This window comes from Engystomops pustulosus, chromosome 11 (genome assembly GCF_040894005.1).
Source record: "Engystomops pustulosus chromosome 11, aEngPut4.maternal, whole genome shotgun sequence".
In the NCBI taxonomy this organism is placed as follows: Eukaryota; Metazoa; Chordata; class Amphibia; order Anura; family Leptodactylidae; genus Engystomops; species Engystomops pustulosus.
Window position 1 is genome coordinate 84,612,412 of NC_092421.1, and position 17,286 is coordinate 84,629,697.

General features: G+C 51.8%; 1 protein-coding gene across 1 annotated transcript in view; it reads left to right on the plus strand.

Moving 5' to 3' along the window:
- ADAM12 (ADAM metallopeptidase domain 12) overlaps window positions 1-14,876 on the plus strand; it is a 390,586-nt gene extending 375,710 nt beyond the window's left edge. The window contains exons 22-23 of the mRNA XM_072130819.1: window positions 1,674-1,804; window positions 12,174-14,876. Coding sequence (XP_071986920.1) covers window positions 1,674-1,804; window positions 12,174-12,231 — 189 coding nt within the window. The 3' untranslated portion in view covers window positions 12,232-14,876. The remainder of the gene's footprint in view (window positions 1-1,673; window positions 1,805-12,173) is intronic.
- The last annotated feature ends 2,410 nt before the right edge of the window (window positions 14,877-17,286 follow it).

Below are 17,286 nucleotides of genomic sequence, written 5' to 3' on the forward strand. Positions count from 1 at the left end.
CCTGTACTCTCCTATACTGACTATACCTGCATTCTACCCGCCTGTACTCTCCTATACTGACTATACCTGCATTGTACCCGCCTGTACCCTCCTATACTGACTATACCCGCCTGTACTCTCCTATACTGACTATACCCGCATTGTACCCGCCTGTACTCTCCTATACTGACTATACCTGCATTGTACCCCCTGTACTCTCCTATACCCACATTGTACCCGCCGGTACCCTCCTATACCCGCATTGTACGTGTCTGTACCCTCCTATACCCGCATTGTACCTGTCTGTACCCTCCTGTACTGACTATACCCACATTGTACCCTCCTATACTGACTATACCCACATTGTACCCTCCTATACTGACTATACCCACATTGTACCCTCCTGTACTGACTTTACCCACATTGTTCTGGTAATTGTAGGGAGAGAATAATGGAGGTTCAGGTTAGAAACTTGCACTAATAATGCAAAAACATTGCTCTTTTTTTCCAAAACAGTGCCACATCTGTCCACAGGTCAGATCGGGTATTACAAGTCAACCCCCAGCCACTAGAATAATACTTGTTGAGCTGTAGTACTACATACAGCCCAATGAGAGGCGCTACTTCTGGGAGAATCCAATACAGGCGGTCCCCTGCTTAAGAACACCCGACTTACAGACAACTCCTAGTTACATACGGATCTCTGGATGTTGGTAATTTATTGTACTTTATCCTTAGGCTACAATGATCAGCTGTAACAGTTATCACTGGTCTCTGTAATGAAGCTTTATTATTAATCCTGGTTCTTATGACAATCCAATATTTTTAAAAATCCAATTGTCACAGAGACCAAAAAAGTTCTGGCTGGAATTACATATATTATATAGTTCTGACTTACATACAAACTCAACTTAAGAACAAACCTACAGAACCTTTCTAGTACGTAATCTGTACTATATAAACATGGATACATTGTATGATGAAAGTTTTAGATTGAAATCCTAGAATATCCCTTTTAAATAGGTTATTCTGTGTTACATTTGGGTCTGATGCTCGGAGAAGCAGTCAGAGCTCTAATATCCTGACAATATTCTGTTAATATCTGATCCGTGGAGATGCGACATTCCCACCATTCATCTATTTGCAGGGAGTGCTACATCAGCATAAACACTGTGGCCTTTTTCCAGTCTGCCGTGCACAGCGCCACACATAGTATAGTGGTTGTTTCTTGCTATTGCAGCAAAGCTTGGTCATATGGCCAATAGAGGTGACCTCACAGGCCACCAGGGCTTTCCAATGGCTCCACTCTTGGCTGCTGGCTGTGTCTGGTATTGCAGCTGTGCACAATTTAGCTACAGTCGTGGACCGGAGTGTTACTGTTTCTAGGGATTATATTATAAATTGGTTATATATTGTAGTAGGGATTAGCCACAATTTACAGTCCCTTTAATTAGTAACTTGTTAGGGCACCCCCGCACCCCCGGCTCCGCTAGAATTAATACCAGAAAACTGGAACATCTCATTTCCATATAGAATCAGCCGGTAATGATGTTTCCTATGACTTTTTCCCATCCCCTTTAATATTAGACAAATGAATTTCCCATTGTTTTCATATAAAGATTCCGTGGATCCAGCAGAGATGACATTTTGCTTTCTCCTCTAGTATGTCTCAGTGTCTTGTATTTTGCTTCCAGGGATCGTCCATCCCCAGACCTCCGCAGAAACCGCTGCCGGCGGACCCCATGAGTAAGAGCAGCCGTGCAGATGGCGACTCCAGCGCAATGTATGGACATCAAGGATCACTGCCTCACATGTCTCCGGTCAGGTAAGCGCTGCCTCATATGTCTCCGGTCAGGTAAGCGCTGCCTCATATGTCTCCGGTCAGGTAGGCGCTGCCTCATATGTCTCCGGTCAGGTAAGCGCTGCCTCATATGTCTCCGGTCAGGTAGGCGCTGCCTCATATGTCTCCGGTCAGGTAAGCGCTGCCTCATATGTCTCCGGTCAGGTAGGCGCTGCCTCATATGTCTCCGGTCAGGTGAGCACCGCCTCACGTGTCTCTGGTCAGGTAAGCGCTGCCTCATATGTCTCCGGTCAGGTAAGCGCTGCCTCACATGTCTCCGGTCAGGTAGGCGCTGCCTCATATGTCTCCGGTCAGGTAAGCGCTGCCTCATATGTCTCCGGTCAGGTAGGCGCTGCCTCATATGTCTCCGGTCAGGTAAGCGCTGCCTCACATGTCTCCGGTCAGGTAGGCGCTGCCTCATATGTCTCCGGTCAGGTAAGCGCTGCCTCATATGTCTCCGGTCAGGTAAGCGCTGCCTCATATGTCTCCGGTCAGGTAAGCGCTGCCTCACATGTCTCCGGTCAGGTAGGCGCTGCCTCATATGTCTCCGGTCAGGTAGGCGCTGCCTCATATGTCTCCGGTCAGGTAGGCGCTGCCTCACATGTCTCCGGTCAGGTAGGCGCTGCCTCATATGTCTCCGGTCAGGTAGGCGCTGCCTCATATGTCTCCGGTCAGGTAGGCGCTGCCTCACATGTCTCCGGTCAGGTAGGCGCTGCCTCATATGTCTCCGGTCAGGTAAGCGCTGCCTCACATGTCTCCGGTCAGGTAGGCGCTGCCTCATATGTCTCCGGTCAGGTAGGCGCTGCCTCATATGTCTCCGGTCAGGTAGGCGCTGCCTCATATGTCTCCGGTCAGGTAGGCGCTGCCTCATATGTCTCCGGTCAGGTAAGCGCTGCCTCATATGTCTCCGGTCAGGTAGGCGCTGCCTCATATGTCTCCGGTCAGGTGAGCGCCGCCTCACGTGTCTCTGGTCAGGTGAGCGCTGCCTCACGTCTCCGGTCAGGTAAGCGCTGCCTCGCGTGTCTCCAGTCAGGTGAGCGCCGCCTCTCGTGTCTCCGGTCAGGTGAGCGCTCACTCATATGTCTCCGGTCAGGTGAGCGCCGCCTCTCGTGTCTCCGGTCAGGTGAGCGCCGCCTCACGTGTCTCCGGTCAGGTGAGCGCTGCCTCACGTGTCTCCGGTCAGGTGAGCGCCGCCTCACGTGTCTCCGGTCAGGTGAGCGCCGCCTCACGTGTCTCCGGTCAGGTGAGCGCCGCCTCACGTGTCTCCGGTCAGGTGAGCGCCGCCTCACGTGTCTCCTGTCAGGTGAGCGCCGCCTCACGTGTCTCCGGTCAGGGGAGCGCCGCCTCACGTGTCTCCTGTCAGGTGAGCGCCGCCTCTCGTGTCTCCGGTCAGGTGAGCGCCGCCTCTCGTGTCTCCGGTCAGGTGAGCGCCGCCTCTCGTGTCTCCGGTCAGGTGAGCGCCGCCTCTCGTGTCTCCGGTCAGGTGAGCGCCGCCTCTCGTGTCTCCGGTCAGGTGAGCGCCGCCTCTCGTGTCTCCGGTCAGGTGAGCGCCGCCTCTCGTGTCTCCGGTCAGGTGAGCGCCGCCTCTCGTGTCTCCGGTCAGGTGAGCGCCGCCTCTCGTGTCTCCGGTCAGGTGAGCGCCGCCTCTCGTGTCTCCGGTCAGGTGAGCGCCGCCTCTCGTGTCTCCGGTCAGGTGAGCGCCGCCTCTCGTGTCTCCGGTCAGGTGAGCGCCGCCTCTCGTGTCTCCGTTCAGGTGAGCGCCGCCTCACGTGTCTCCGGTCAGGTGAGCGCCGCCTCTCGTGTCTCCGGTCAGGTGAGCGCCGCCTCTCGTGTCTCCGGTCAGGTGAGCGCCGCCTCTCGTGTCTCCGGTCAGGTGAGCGCTGCCTCACGTGTCTCCGGTCAGGTGAGCGCTGCCTCACGTGTCTCCGGTCAGGTAAGCGCCGCCTCTCGTGTCTCTGGTCAGGTGAGTGCCGCCTCACGTGTCTCCGGTCAGGTAAGCGCTGCCCCGCACGTATGGGGTCAGGTGAGCTGCACACATGGCCCGGCGCGGCAGGTAGAAGTAGACATGAGGGTTTCTGCTGTGCACATCACATTTGCTTCAGGCAGCGGAGGAACTGGACTGTAAATGAGTTGGATCAAAAACAGTTTTGACTTGTAGCTGCCTTTAGCCGTTACAGGAAAACCTGAAATATCATCAGCGACGGCCCTCAACCCCGCAGCCCCGTGTTTACAGGTGAGAGGGCAGCCTCCAAATGTCACCTGCAGACTCCCACTTCCAGTTGTATTTTGTAACAAGAGAAAGAAAATAAAAGATTTGAAGTGAATTGATTTTGCGCCACAGGGAAAGCAAGAAACACGAGAATCTGAGGAAGGAGAAGCCGCACAAAGCGGAGCTCTACTAGAGACATGGCGGGGCTGAGGGATAGACACATCCAGACAGACAGAAGATGTGACCCCCTCCTACGGCGAAGCCTCAGCAAGCAGACGGGGGTCACTACTAAGAATAGACACACAGATACAGATAATATGGACTGATATAGGATAGCTGTAGTCTTCCGGTTATTATAAAGCAGGAGCAGCTGAGTAGATTGTACATAATTTCCTATCTGCTCAGCTCCTCCTGCTCTATAAAATGCTGCCTGCAGATAGGACACTATGTACAATCTGCTCAGCTCCTCCTGCTCTATAACATGCTGCCTGCAGATAGGACACTATGTACAATCTGCTCCTCTCCTCCTGCTCTATAACATGCTACCTGTAGATAGGACACTATGTACAATGTGCTCAGCTCCTCCTGCTCTATAACATGCTGTCTGCAGATAGGACACTAAGTACAATCTGCTCCTCTCCTCCTGCTCTATAACATGCTGCCTGTAGATAGGACACTATGCACAATGTGCTCAGCTCCTCCTGCTCTATAACATGCTGCCTGTAGATAGGGCACTATGTACAATCTGCTCCTCTCCTCCTGCTCTATAACATGCTGCCTGTAGATAGGACACTATGCACAATGTGCTCAGCACCTCCTGCTCTATAACATGCTGCCTGCAGATAGGACACTATGTACAATCTTCTCAGCTCTTCCTGCTCTATAACATGCTGCCTGCAGATAGGACACTATGTACAATCTGCTTATCTCCTCCTGCTCTATAACATGCTGCCTGCAGATAGGACACTATGTACAATCTGCTTATCTCCTCCTGCTCTATAACATGCTGCCTGCAGATAGGACACTATGTACCATCTGCTCAGCTCCTCCTGTTCTATAACATGCTGTCTGCACATAGGACACTATGTACAATCTGCTCAGCTCCTCCTGCTCTATAACATGCTGCCTGCACATAGGACACTATGTACAATCTGCTCAGCTCCTCCTGCTCTATAACATGCCGCCTGCAGATAGGACACTACGTACAATCTGCTCAGCTCCTCCTGCTCTATAACATGCTGCCTGCAGATAGGACACTATGTACAATCTTCTCAGCTCCTCCTGCTCTATAACATGCTGCCTGCAGATAGGACACTCTGTACAATCTGCTCATGTCCTCCTGCTCTATAACATGCAGCCTGCAGATAGGACACTATGTACAATCTGCTCAGCTCCTCCTGCTCTATAACATGCTGCCTGCAGATAGGACACTATGTACAATCTGCTCAGCTCCTCCTGCTCTATAACATGCTGCCTGCACATAGGACACTATGTACAATCCGCTCAGCTCCTCCTGCTCTATAACATGCTGCCTGCAGATAGGACACTATGTACAATCTGCTCAGCTCCTCCTGCTCTATAACATGCTGCCTGCAGATAGGACACTATGTACAATCTGCTCAGCTCCTCCTGCTCTATAACATGCTGCCTGCAGATAGGACACTATGTACAATCTGCTCAGCTCCTCCTGCTCTATAACATGCTGCCTGCAGATAGGACACTATGTACAATCTGCTCAGCTCCTCCTGCTCTATAACGTGCTGCCTGCAGATAGGACACTATGTACAATCTGCTCAGCTCCTCCTGCTCTATAACATGCTGCCTGCAGATAGGACACTATGTACAATCTGCCCCGCTCCTCCTGCTCTATAACATGCTGCCTGCAGATAGGACACTATGTACAATATGCTCAGCTCCTCCTGCTCTATAACATGCTGCCTGCAGATAGGACACTATGTACAATATGCTCAGCTCCTCCTGCTCTATAACATGCTGCCTGCACATAGGACACTATGTACAATGTGCTCAGCTCCTCCTGCTCTATAACATGCTGCCTGCACATAGGACACTATGTACAATCCGCTCAGCTCCTCCTGCTCTATAACATGCTGCCTGCACATAGGACACTATGCACAATCTGCTCAGCTCCACCTGCTCTATAACATGCTGCCTGCAGATAGGATACAATGTACAATCTGCTCAGCTCCTCCTGCTCTATGGTTAACATCCTGGAGGTCAGTGTTTGGACAGCGCTGTACATATTATTGTGGCTGTGCCTGGTATTACAGCTGCTGAATGGGGATTGTCAGTTTGTTACGAGCCATCGCTGGTCTGTAAAGCTGCAATAAAAACAGAGCTCAATATAGAAAACCCCATTTCTAGGAAGAGGAGACAGGAGAGCGCCTGCTCCTATGTGCAGTCCAATCCTCGCTCCTTACTGAGGACCCCCGGGCTGTAGGGTTTATTACACGCTGTGGAGGCTGCTCGGATACTACAAGGAGTTACACACAGATTGTTCTACAAGACACAAATTCATTATCTTTCCGATATCAAAAAAAATGGACAGAAAACGGCAAATGCTTAAAAACTGGAAATTCTTGAGGCGCTTCCGATTTCCTAGATGGAGACCGCTGCTTGTCAGGATGGAAAACACAGTTTTGACTATGATGGGTATTTTCCTTTGTGTGTACTGCTAGTAGCAGCAGGACTGTGAAAAATGCTCTGAGACCTTCCCTCTGTTCTGCGCTGTAACAGGCTCCTGATTATATACTGTAGGGATCACTCAGAGGGGAGCTGTGGTGTCTTCTTATATTTGTTATCCATGGCCTCCTTCCTTCTAAAATCAACTTTTACAATTATGCTAATGAGGCTGAAGGTTGCCATAAGAGACCCTCCATGTTGCAGCTTCACGGGCTGTTACACTTTGCAAGAGCAGTCCTCCCCTCTGTGTGAGAATACAGCAGGCAGAGGGTGGGGGGGGGGATAAAGATCTGCAACTCTTACGGGTGAACAATGGGAGCTCACTTAACCCCGCCCCTAATCGGTTCACCACACCCGCCTTAACCCGATAAAATCGAGTTCAAAGGGCATCTACCACCATGATAAAGGACTGTATGTAAATGGGGGGGCTCATTTGCATACAGTCTTTCATCCTGGTGGTAGATACCCATTAAAGTGAAGTGGGGCGACTGACTGGCCTGAGGGCTAATATTATGTAGTTAATAGATGGCCGTTCAGGAGCCAGAAAAGCCTAATGATCCAGCTCACTAGGAGGAGCCGGACCTCCCATCACTAATAACCGCTAACGCCTTTCTATGTCACATGATCAGGTCACGTGTTCATATGAATGATCGTTCACCCAAGTAGATACATATTAGTTACTTATATAAGACGGGGAAACTCTGCAGGTATGGTAAAAGAATGAATTTTGCTGGAATTGTTCCACCTGAGCTCCCATACAAGCGCCAGGCGGCTGTGCGGGGCCGGTAACACATGGTGACAATGGTAATTGTTATAATCGTTATTTGCCTCCATGCTTCGGTGATTTCCATATTGGGAAGGAGCGGGCATGAGATTTCCTAATCCGCCTGCTACAGCGTGTAACGTCTTATTATCCCATCATCAAGCGCATAACAGCCAATACCTGCAGATGGCAAATCACCCCCAGGATCCCAAATAACGGGGCTCCGACCAGCCCCAACCCCGCCACTAGCAGATCTGAGTGACTGTGATAGAGCTGCGGTGCTGGTACAGTGTCAGCCATATGTATCACATGTATCCTGCGCTTTGAATGGTGCAAAGACATCAGAAGAGAGGACCCCAGCTCGTTATATCCCTGGTCATGTGATGTCACACAGGTGCACGGCTCGTTATATCCCTGGTCATGTGATGTCACACAGGTGCACGGCTCGTTATATATCCCTGGTCACGTGATGTCACACAGGTGCACGGCTCGTTATATCCCTGGTCACGTGATGTCACACAGGTGCACGGCTCGTTATATATCCCTGGTCACGTGATGTCACACAGGTGCACGGCTCGTTATATCCCTGGTCACGTGATGTCACACAGGTGCACGGCTCGTTATATCCCTGGTCATGTGATGTCACACAGGTGCACGGCTCGTTATATCCCTGATCATGTGATGTCACACAGGTGCGCGGCTCGTTATATCCCTGGTCATGTGATGTCACACAGGTGCGCGGCTCGTTATATCCCTGGTCATGTGATGTCACACAGGTGCACGGCTCATTATATCCCTGATCATGTGATGTCACACAGGTGCGCGGCTCGTTATATATCCCTGGTCATGTGATGTCACACAGGTGCGCGGCTCGTTATATCCCTGATCATGTGATGTCACACAGGTGCGCGGCTCGTTATATATCCCTGGTCATGTGATGTCACACAGGTGCACGGCTCGTTATATCCCTGGTCATGTGATGTCACACAGGTGCACGGCTCGTTATATATCCCTGGTCATGTGATGTCACACAGGTGCACGGCTCGTTATATATCCCTGGTCATGTGAGGTCACACAGGTGCACGGCTCGTTATATATCCCTGGTCATGTGAGGTCACACAGGTGCACGGCTCGTTATATATCCCTGGTTATGTGATGTCACACAGGTGCACGGCTCATTATATCCCTGGTCATGTGATGTCACACAGGTGCACGGCTCATTATATCCCTGGTCATGTGATGTCCCACAGGTGCATGGCTCGTTATATATCCCTAGTCATGTGAGGTCACACAGGTGCACAGCTCGTTATATTCCCGGTCATGTGATGTCACACAGGTGCACGGCTCATTATATCCCTGGTTATGTGATGTCACACAAGTGCACAGCTCATCATATCCCTGGTCATGTGATGTCACACAGGTGCACAGCTCATTATATCCCTGGTCATTTGATGTCAAACAGGTGCACAGCTCATTATATCCCTGGTCATGTGATGTCACACAGGTGCACAGCTCATTATATCCCTGGTCATGTGATGTCACACAGGTGCATAGCTCATTATATCCCTGGTCATGTGATGTCACACAGGTGCACGGCTCATTATATCCCTGGTCATGTGATGTCACACAGGTGCACAGCTCATTATATCCCTGGTCATGTGATGTCACACAGGTGCACAGCTCATTATATCCCCGGTCATGTGATGTCACACAGGTGCACAGCTCATTATATCCCCGGTCATGTGATGTCACACAGGTGCACGGCTCATTATATCCCTGGTCATGTGATGTCACACAGGTGCACAGCTCATTATATCCCGGGTCATGTGATGTCACACAGGTGCACAGCTCATTATATCCCCGGTCATGTGATGTCACACAGGTGCACGGCTCATTATATCCCTGGTCATTGATGTCACACAGGTGCACAGCTCATTATATCCCCGGTCATGTGATGTCACACAGGTGCACGGCTCATTATATCCCTGGTCATGTGATGTCACACAGGTGCACAGCTCGTTATATATCTGGTCATTGATGTCACACAGGTGCACGGCTCATTATATCCCTGGTCATGTGATGTCACACAGGTGCACAGCTCGTTATATATCTGGTCATTGATGTCACACAGGTGCACGGCTCATTATATCCCTGGTCATGTGATGTCACACAGGTGCACAGCTCGTTATATATCTGGTCATGTGATGTCACACAGGTGCACGGCTTGTTATATCACACAGCTCTGATTACTCTATGTCATATAATGAGACGTGCACCTGTGTGACATCACATGACCAGGGATATAACGAGCCGTGCACCTGTGGGACATCACATGACCGGGGATATATAACGAGCCGTGCACCTGTGTGACATCACATGACCGGGGATATATAATGAGCCGTGCACCTGTGTGATAACACATGACCGGGGATATATAACGAGTCGTGCACCTGTGGGACATCACATGACCGGGGATATATAACGAGCCGTGCACCTGTGGGACATCACATGACCGGGGATATATAACGAGCCGTGCACCTCTGTGACATCACATGACCGGGGATATAACGAGCCGTGCACCTGTGTGACATCACATGACCAGGGATATATAACGAGCCGTGCACCTGTGGGACATCACATGACCAGGGTTATAACAAGCCGCGCACCTGTGTGACATCACATGACCAGGGATATTTAACGAGCTGTGCACCTGTGTGACATCACATGACCGGGGATATATAAGAAGCCCTGCACCTGTGTGACATCACATGACCGGGGATATATAACGAGCCCTGCACCTGTGTGACATCACATGACCAGGGATATATAACGAGCCGTGCACCTGTGTGACATCACATGAGCGGGGATATATAACGAGCCCTGCACCTGTGTGACATCACAAGACCAGGGATATAACGAGCCGTGCACCTGTGGGACATCACATGACCGGGGATATATAACGAGCCGTGCACCTGTGGGACATCACATGACCGGGGATATATAACGAGCCGTTCACCTGTGGGACATCACATGACCGGGGATATATAACGAGCCGTGCACCTGTGTGACATCACATGGCCAAGGATATATAATGATCCGTGCACCTGTGTGACCTCACATGACCTGGGATATATAACGAGCCGTGCACCTGTGTGACATCACATGACCGGGGATATATAACGAGCCGTGCACCTGTGTGACATCACATGACCAGGGATATAACGAGCCGTGCACCTGTGTGACATCACATGACCGGGGATATATAACGAGCCGTGCACCTGTGGGACATCACATGACCGGGGATATATAACGAGCCGTGTACCTGTGGGACATCACATGACCGGGGATATATAACGAGCCGTGCACCTGTGTGACATCACATGACCGGGGATATAACGAGCCGTGCATCTGTGTGACATCACATGTCCAGGGATATAACGAGCCGTGCACCTGTGGGACATCACATGACCAGGGATATAACGAGCCGTGCACCTGTGTGACATCACATGACCAGGGATATATAACGAGCCGTGCACCTCTGTGACATCACATGACCGGGGATATATAACGAGCCGTGCACCTGTGTGACATCACATGACCGGGGATATATAACGAGCCGTGCACCTGTGGGACATCACATGACCAGGGATATAACGAGCCGTGCACCTGTGGGACATCACATGACCGGGGATATATAACGAGCCGTGCACCTGTGGGACATCACATGACCAGGGATATAACGAGCCGTGCACCTGTGACATCACATGACCGGGGATATATAACGAGCCGTGCACCTGTGGGACATCACATGACCAGGGACCAGTGTTTATCTACAGGAAGTAGACAATGAAGCTTCCTGTTGATGACAGCAAGCAGAGGTCTAGAACACAGTTAGAGATTCATACTGAATGTATATTAGAAAACTGTAGAACTTTTCATTACACAATGTCAATTATTTTCTGCCCATCTACAGGAGCTGGTGTTACCTTCCCCCTGCGCCCCTCAGGTGCGCCCCCTTGTCCTGTGCTCCCTACACCTGTGGCTATATTGCACATCTGTCCCATCCAAGTGAATGGAGAGAGAGTCATATTGGTAGATCTACAATCCATTCCGCACATGGAACTCTCTGTTCTTATATTGGGACTGAGGGTCCTCACTGTGGGACCTCCAGGGATCAGACACTTATGGGGGAATTTCTCGTGCAGTGTTGCATGATGTAAGCTTTGCCCTTTCCCCCGTCACGGCTTAGACCTCCTGATGTATCAGGCGTCTGCACCGCCAGGCACAGCTACATTTTGGCGCGGTGGTGGCGCAGTCACAAGAGGTATCACAATTTCATTCAGTGCCAGAAGATTAGTGTAGATAAGTCTCCCCCCTTAATCCCTTTCCTTTAAAGGGGTGGTCCATGATTGATTGTAATCACTCGTTATGGGTGGGATTCCCATCAGCCAGACCCCACGGATCATGGAAATGGGGGTTCTGCTCCCCTATCTATCAGAGCACCAGGCTGAGCAGGGTTTTTCCCATTTATTCAAGATATTTTGGCACAAGCATAAATCCAAAACCTGACTTAGAGGAAGCGGACCCCTCTCAGATTGTTGTCTCCCCAGGATAATACTCAGTACAAGTAATGAAATGTGTCAAATGTGGATTATATAACGTTACGTTGTGTTTGGTTTCAGACCCGCTCCGAAGGTCCCGACCCATCGACCCATCTTGAAGCCATCCCACCTGAAGTGAGGAGCCGCGGCCTCGTGTGAACTTTGCACTACCCTCTGACGCGCGTCGGAGTTTGTTTACTGAGACAAATGAACTTTCTTAAAATTTGCTAAAACTGTAAAAGGCGTCTCCTAGGACTGAGCTGTGCCCCCTGGTGCTGTGGCCCCTGGTGCTGTGCCCCTGGTGCTGTGGCCCCTGGTGCTGTGGCCCCTGGTGCTGTGGCTCCTGGTGCTGTGCCCCTGGTGCTGTGGCCCCTGGTGCTGTGCCCCTGGTGCTGTGGCCCCTGGTGCTGTGCCCTGGTGCTGTGGCCCCCGGTGCTGTGCCCCCTGGTGCTGTGCCCCAGGTGCTGTGGCCCCTGGTGCTGTGGCCCCGGTGCCGTGGCCCCTGGTGCTGTGCTGTGTACTCGCTCAGGTACTTGTAAGTTATTAATTTATGTGGAATATTTAGTACAGTGCCGCGCATTGCACTCGGTAGATTCAGCCAAAGAAGGGAAATATTTTTATAACGTCTCGTAGACTTGAAGTATTTTACCGTTTTCTCGTAGGCGACGTGGGAGGCGGCTTCCACGCGTCCATAAGCACATTCATAACTGGAGGTTTTCTTAGTAAAATCTGCACTAACTATTTACAGTGAGCATTTAGTAGAGACATGTATATCGCTGTATCTTATATATCAAGGCTCCTACGCCTGTATTTTATATACTATTGTTCCAGATGTGGGGCCTAATGTTCCATGTACTGGGAAGGTGCTACGGCAGTGAATGGACCTGTAAGTTCTATTTATTAGGGTCAATACTTACAGCTTTAAAGTAAATGTCAACCTTTATTACCATGATGTGTTTTCTTTTCTTCTTTTATTCAGTGCGGATTAGGATTTATAGTGGTTGATGCTTTTTACTGATACAGAGCTCTGAATCTCCTATATGAACATCAAGCTGATAAAATTTGGTCGTTCTGCTGCCACCACCAGGGGGAGCTTAGGAGCCGAGTGCATACTGGTGCTACATAAACGTCAATGATAAGTTATGCATTAAGCTCCCTCTAGTGGCAGACAGCAGTAAGCACTGCAAATGGGTAAACAGAAAAATGAAAGATCTGCTACTCACCCGCGCTGGGTCATTGTTTTTTGCTTGCTGCTGAGAGATCCTCTACACCATTTTAGGGGCTTTGTATCAGAACTCAACCTTTGACTGCAATATAAACTCACAAAGAAATGAATCGTTCAATCTCTGCTGACCTGCGTGGAGAGAACGCCGCACGTGTGTCTCCCCTTCGCGCTTCCATGCGGCTGAAGCTGAGTTTACAGAACTGAAACTATGACGGAACAAGGTGCTACATACGAATGGGGTTTGGTTACTGTAGATCAATGTTTACATCCAGTACAATGATGAGGTCTGTAGTCTCCATGATGTTTACAGGGGTTAATGGTGCACAGTATAGTCCTGATATAAGGCACTTATGGCGCATCCAGTCTCCTATGGGGCCAATACTTTTATATATTAGACTGGATGCTGTTAGCCTGTGCCGGGCTTGTATTATGGGGCTTATCGACCAGTGGTCACACACCCAAAGATGGTGAAATTTAGGCAAAGGGATTTTCTGTGTGTCCTCCTGTCGGAGTTAGAAAGTACAGGGGTCAGACACTCCTTCTATAGTGATGAGATGTCTATTAATCCTTCAGTCCTGTACTGCTGCGGGTTGTGTAGCAGTTGTCCCCACTGCGGGCTCTACCAGAGCCGGTGCCTGGAGACTGGCTGCTATAGTGTCTCCCATACACTGCTCCATAACGGAGGAGGATCATATAGGACAAGCTGGACAATAACCGAGCTGTGCAGAGGTGGATAAAGCACTTTGGGCAAGATAGAAACTTATTTTACAAAGTTATTTGTTATGACTTGTATTACAGATTTATGCAGAGTTTACATGAAAGTTACTTGCCCTGATCTAAAGATTATAGATAATGAAGGCGACGCAGGGACTCGATGCAGATTCTATAACCTACTCATAAATGTGAGTGGGAGCAGTAACGTCATTTATAAAAACAGATTAAAGAGATGAATGTGGGAACCTGTCATTAGGTGAAAACTTAAAATCCTGATGACAGGTTCCCTTTACTTACCTATCCTTAAGGAAATGTCATGAGTAGCATAAAGGAGTTGTACAGGAATACGGGAAACCCACAAGGAGCATGGGCCAGGATGGGGAAAAAGAGAGCTCATACTTACCCCGCGTCACCCCAGCACTGCCGGATTTTGGGCCATTTGGGCGGAGGTCGGGGACCCAATTCATCCAATGAGTGGCCTCCTTAGGAAGTGGTCTCATGAGGTCAGTCATTGGCGGAAGCAGGTCCTGTGATTCCCACAGAACTTCTGGGCCGGAAACCAGAAGTACCGGAGTGACGTAGGACTGGGGGTCAGAGCAGGGTGAGTAAGTGTCCTTTGACCCCAGACAGATTCCTGGAAACCACTTTAATTCTGAAATGGCGCTTAAACCTCTGGAAGATCCTTATGTATAAATGATATGTACTTTTGTAATTTGTAGTTACCTCTATGTAGAGGGGTGATGCCTCGGACTTGTGGGGCAATCAGGAGGATCAGGATTGACACTTTGAATTTAGAACCAAGTTGTAATACCAGACACTTCCTGCACACAGAGGTGGTGCCGTTTCTGGGGGGGGGGGGGGGGGGGGGGGAGTAGCTGCAATTTTATAATAAAAATATCCTGTAATAACTTTAACTATGAAATATTCTGCGGACATGAAAGTATCAAACATGAACAAACCTGTAAGAACTTTTCACTGCGATGTTTGTAATAACTTATGAAATCAATAAAACCCGGGACCAAATCTCCTGCGTGCGCCATATTATTTCTAATAAACAGAGCTCCGTAATTTCATGTCACATGATTGTGTTTTTGATGCGTCTGACTTCACACCTTACGCGCTGGATACATGATGTGTGTGTGAACCCTATTCCTCATGTACGTTTATGGCTGTTACCCTTTCCCTTGTCTATTGGGGTGGATATGAACGTATGAGAATGGCGTATTCTACCGGCACCGTACCGCTTGTGGCCGCATGCTACCCGCACCGTACCGCTTGTGGCTGTATGCTCCCCGCACCGTACCGCTTGAGGCCGTATGCTCCCCGCACCGTACCGCTTGAGGCCGTATGCTCCCCGCACCGTACCGCTTGTGGCCGCGTGCTACCCGCACCGTACCGCTTGTGGCCGCATGCTCCCCGCACCGTACCGCTTGTGGCCGCATGCTACCCGCACCGTACCGCTTGTGGCCGCGTGCTCCCCGCATCGTACCGCTTGTGGCCGCATGCTACCCGCACCGTACCGCTTGTGGCTGTATGCTCCCCGCACCGTACCGCTTGTGGCCGTATGCTCCCCACACCGTACCGCTTGTGGCCGTGTGCTACCCGCACCGTACCGCTTGTGGCTGCGTGCTCCCTGCACCTTACCGCTTGTGGCCGTGTGCTACCCGCACCGTACCGCTTGTGGCCGTGTGCTAACCGTACCGCTTGTGGCCGCATGCTCCCCGCACCGTACCGCTTGTGGCCGTGTGCTACCCGCACCGTACCGCTTGTGGCCGCATGCTCCCCGCACCGTACCACTTGTGGCCGCATGCTCCCCGCACCGTACCGCTTGTGGCCGTGTGCTACCCGCACCGTACCGCTTGTGGCCGTGTGCTACCCGCACCGTACCACTTGTGGCCGCATGCTCCCCGCACCGTACCGCTTGTGGCCGTATGCTACCCGCACCGTACCGCTTGTGGCCGTATGCTACCCGCACCGTACCGCTTGTGGCCGCGTGCTCCCCGCATCGTACCGCTTGTGGCCGCATGCTACCCGCACCGTACCGCTTGTGGCTGTATGCTCCCCGCACCGTACCGCTTGTGGCCGTATGCTCCCCACACCGTACCGCTTGTGGCCGTGTGCTACCCGCACCGTACCGCTTGTGGCTGCGTGCTCCCTGCACCGTACCGCTTGTGGCCGTGTGCTACCCGCACCGTACCGCTTGTGGCCGTATGCTACCCGCACCGTACCGCTTGTGGCCGCGTGCTCCCCGCATCGTACCGCTTGTGGCTGTATGCTCCCCGCACCGTACCGCTTGTGGCCGTGTGCTACCCGCACCGTACCGCTTGTGGCTGCGTGCTCCCTGCACCGTACCGCTTGTGGCCGTGTGCTACCCGCACCGTACCGCTTGTGGCCGCATGCTCCCCGCACCGTACCGCTTGTGGCCGCGTGCTACCCGCACCGTACCGCTTGTGGCCGTGTGCTACCCGCACCGTACCGCTTGTGGCCGCTTGCTCCCCGCACCGTACCGCTTGTGGCCGTATGCTACCTGCACCGTACCGCTTGTGGCCGCGTGCTCCCCGCATCGTACCGCTTGTGGCCGCATGCTACCCGCACCGTACCGCTTGTGGCTGTATGCTCCCCGCACCGTACCGCTTGTGGCCGTATGCTCCCCACACCGTACCGCTTGTGGCCGTGTGCTACCCGCACCGTACCGCTTGTGGCCGCGTGCTCCCCGCATCGTACCGCTTGTGGCCGCATGCTACCCGCACCGTACCGCTTGTGGCTGTATGCTCCCCGCACCGTACCGCTTGTGGCCGTATGCTCCCCACACCGTACCGCTTGTGGCCGTGTGCTACCCGCACCGTACCGCTTGTGGCTGCGTGCTCCCTGCACCGTACCGCTTGTGGCCGTGTGCTACCCGCACCGTACCGCTTGTGGCCGCATGCTCCCCGCACCGTACCGCTTGTGGCCGTGTGCTACCCGCACCGTACCGCTTGTGGCCGCATGCTCCCCGCACCGTACCGCTTGTGGCTGTATGCTCCCCGCATTGTACCGCTTGTGGCTGTATGCTCCCCGTATAAATTCATTATCCACCGTAGCGCGAGCCGTCTATGGGGATGTATTTGCGGCCACATATATGTCCTCATATGGTGGCCCGGCGGCGTACACGTGTGGCACCGATCTGCGCTGTACATGGGGAAATGATAGAGCCTGCTCTGTCTTTCCCCGTGTGTGCTGCCAAGCGGCGCTTTTCTCTATGGAGGGGGAGGGGTC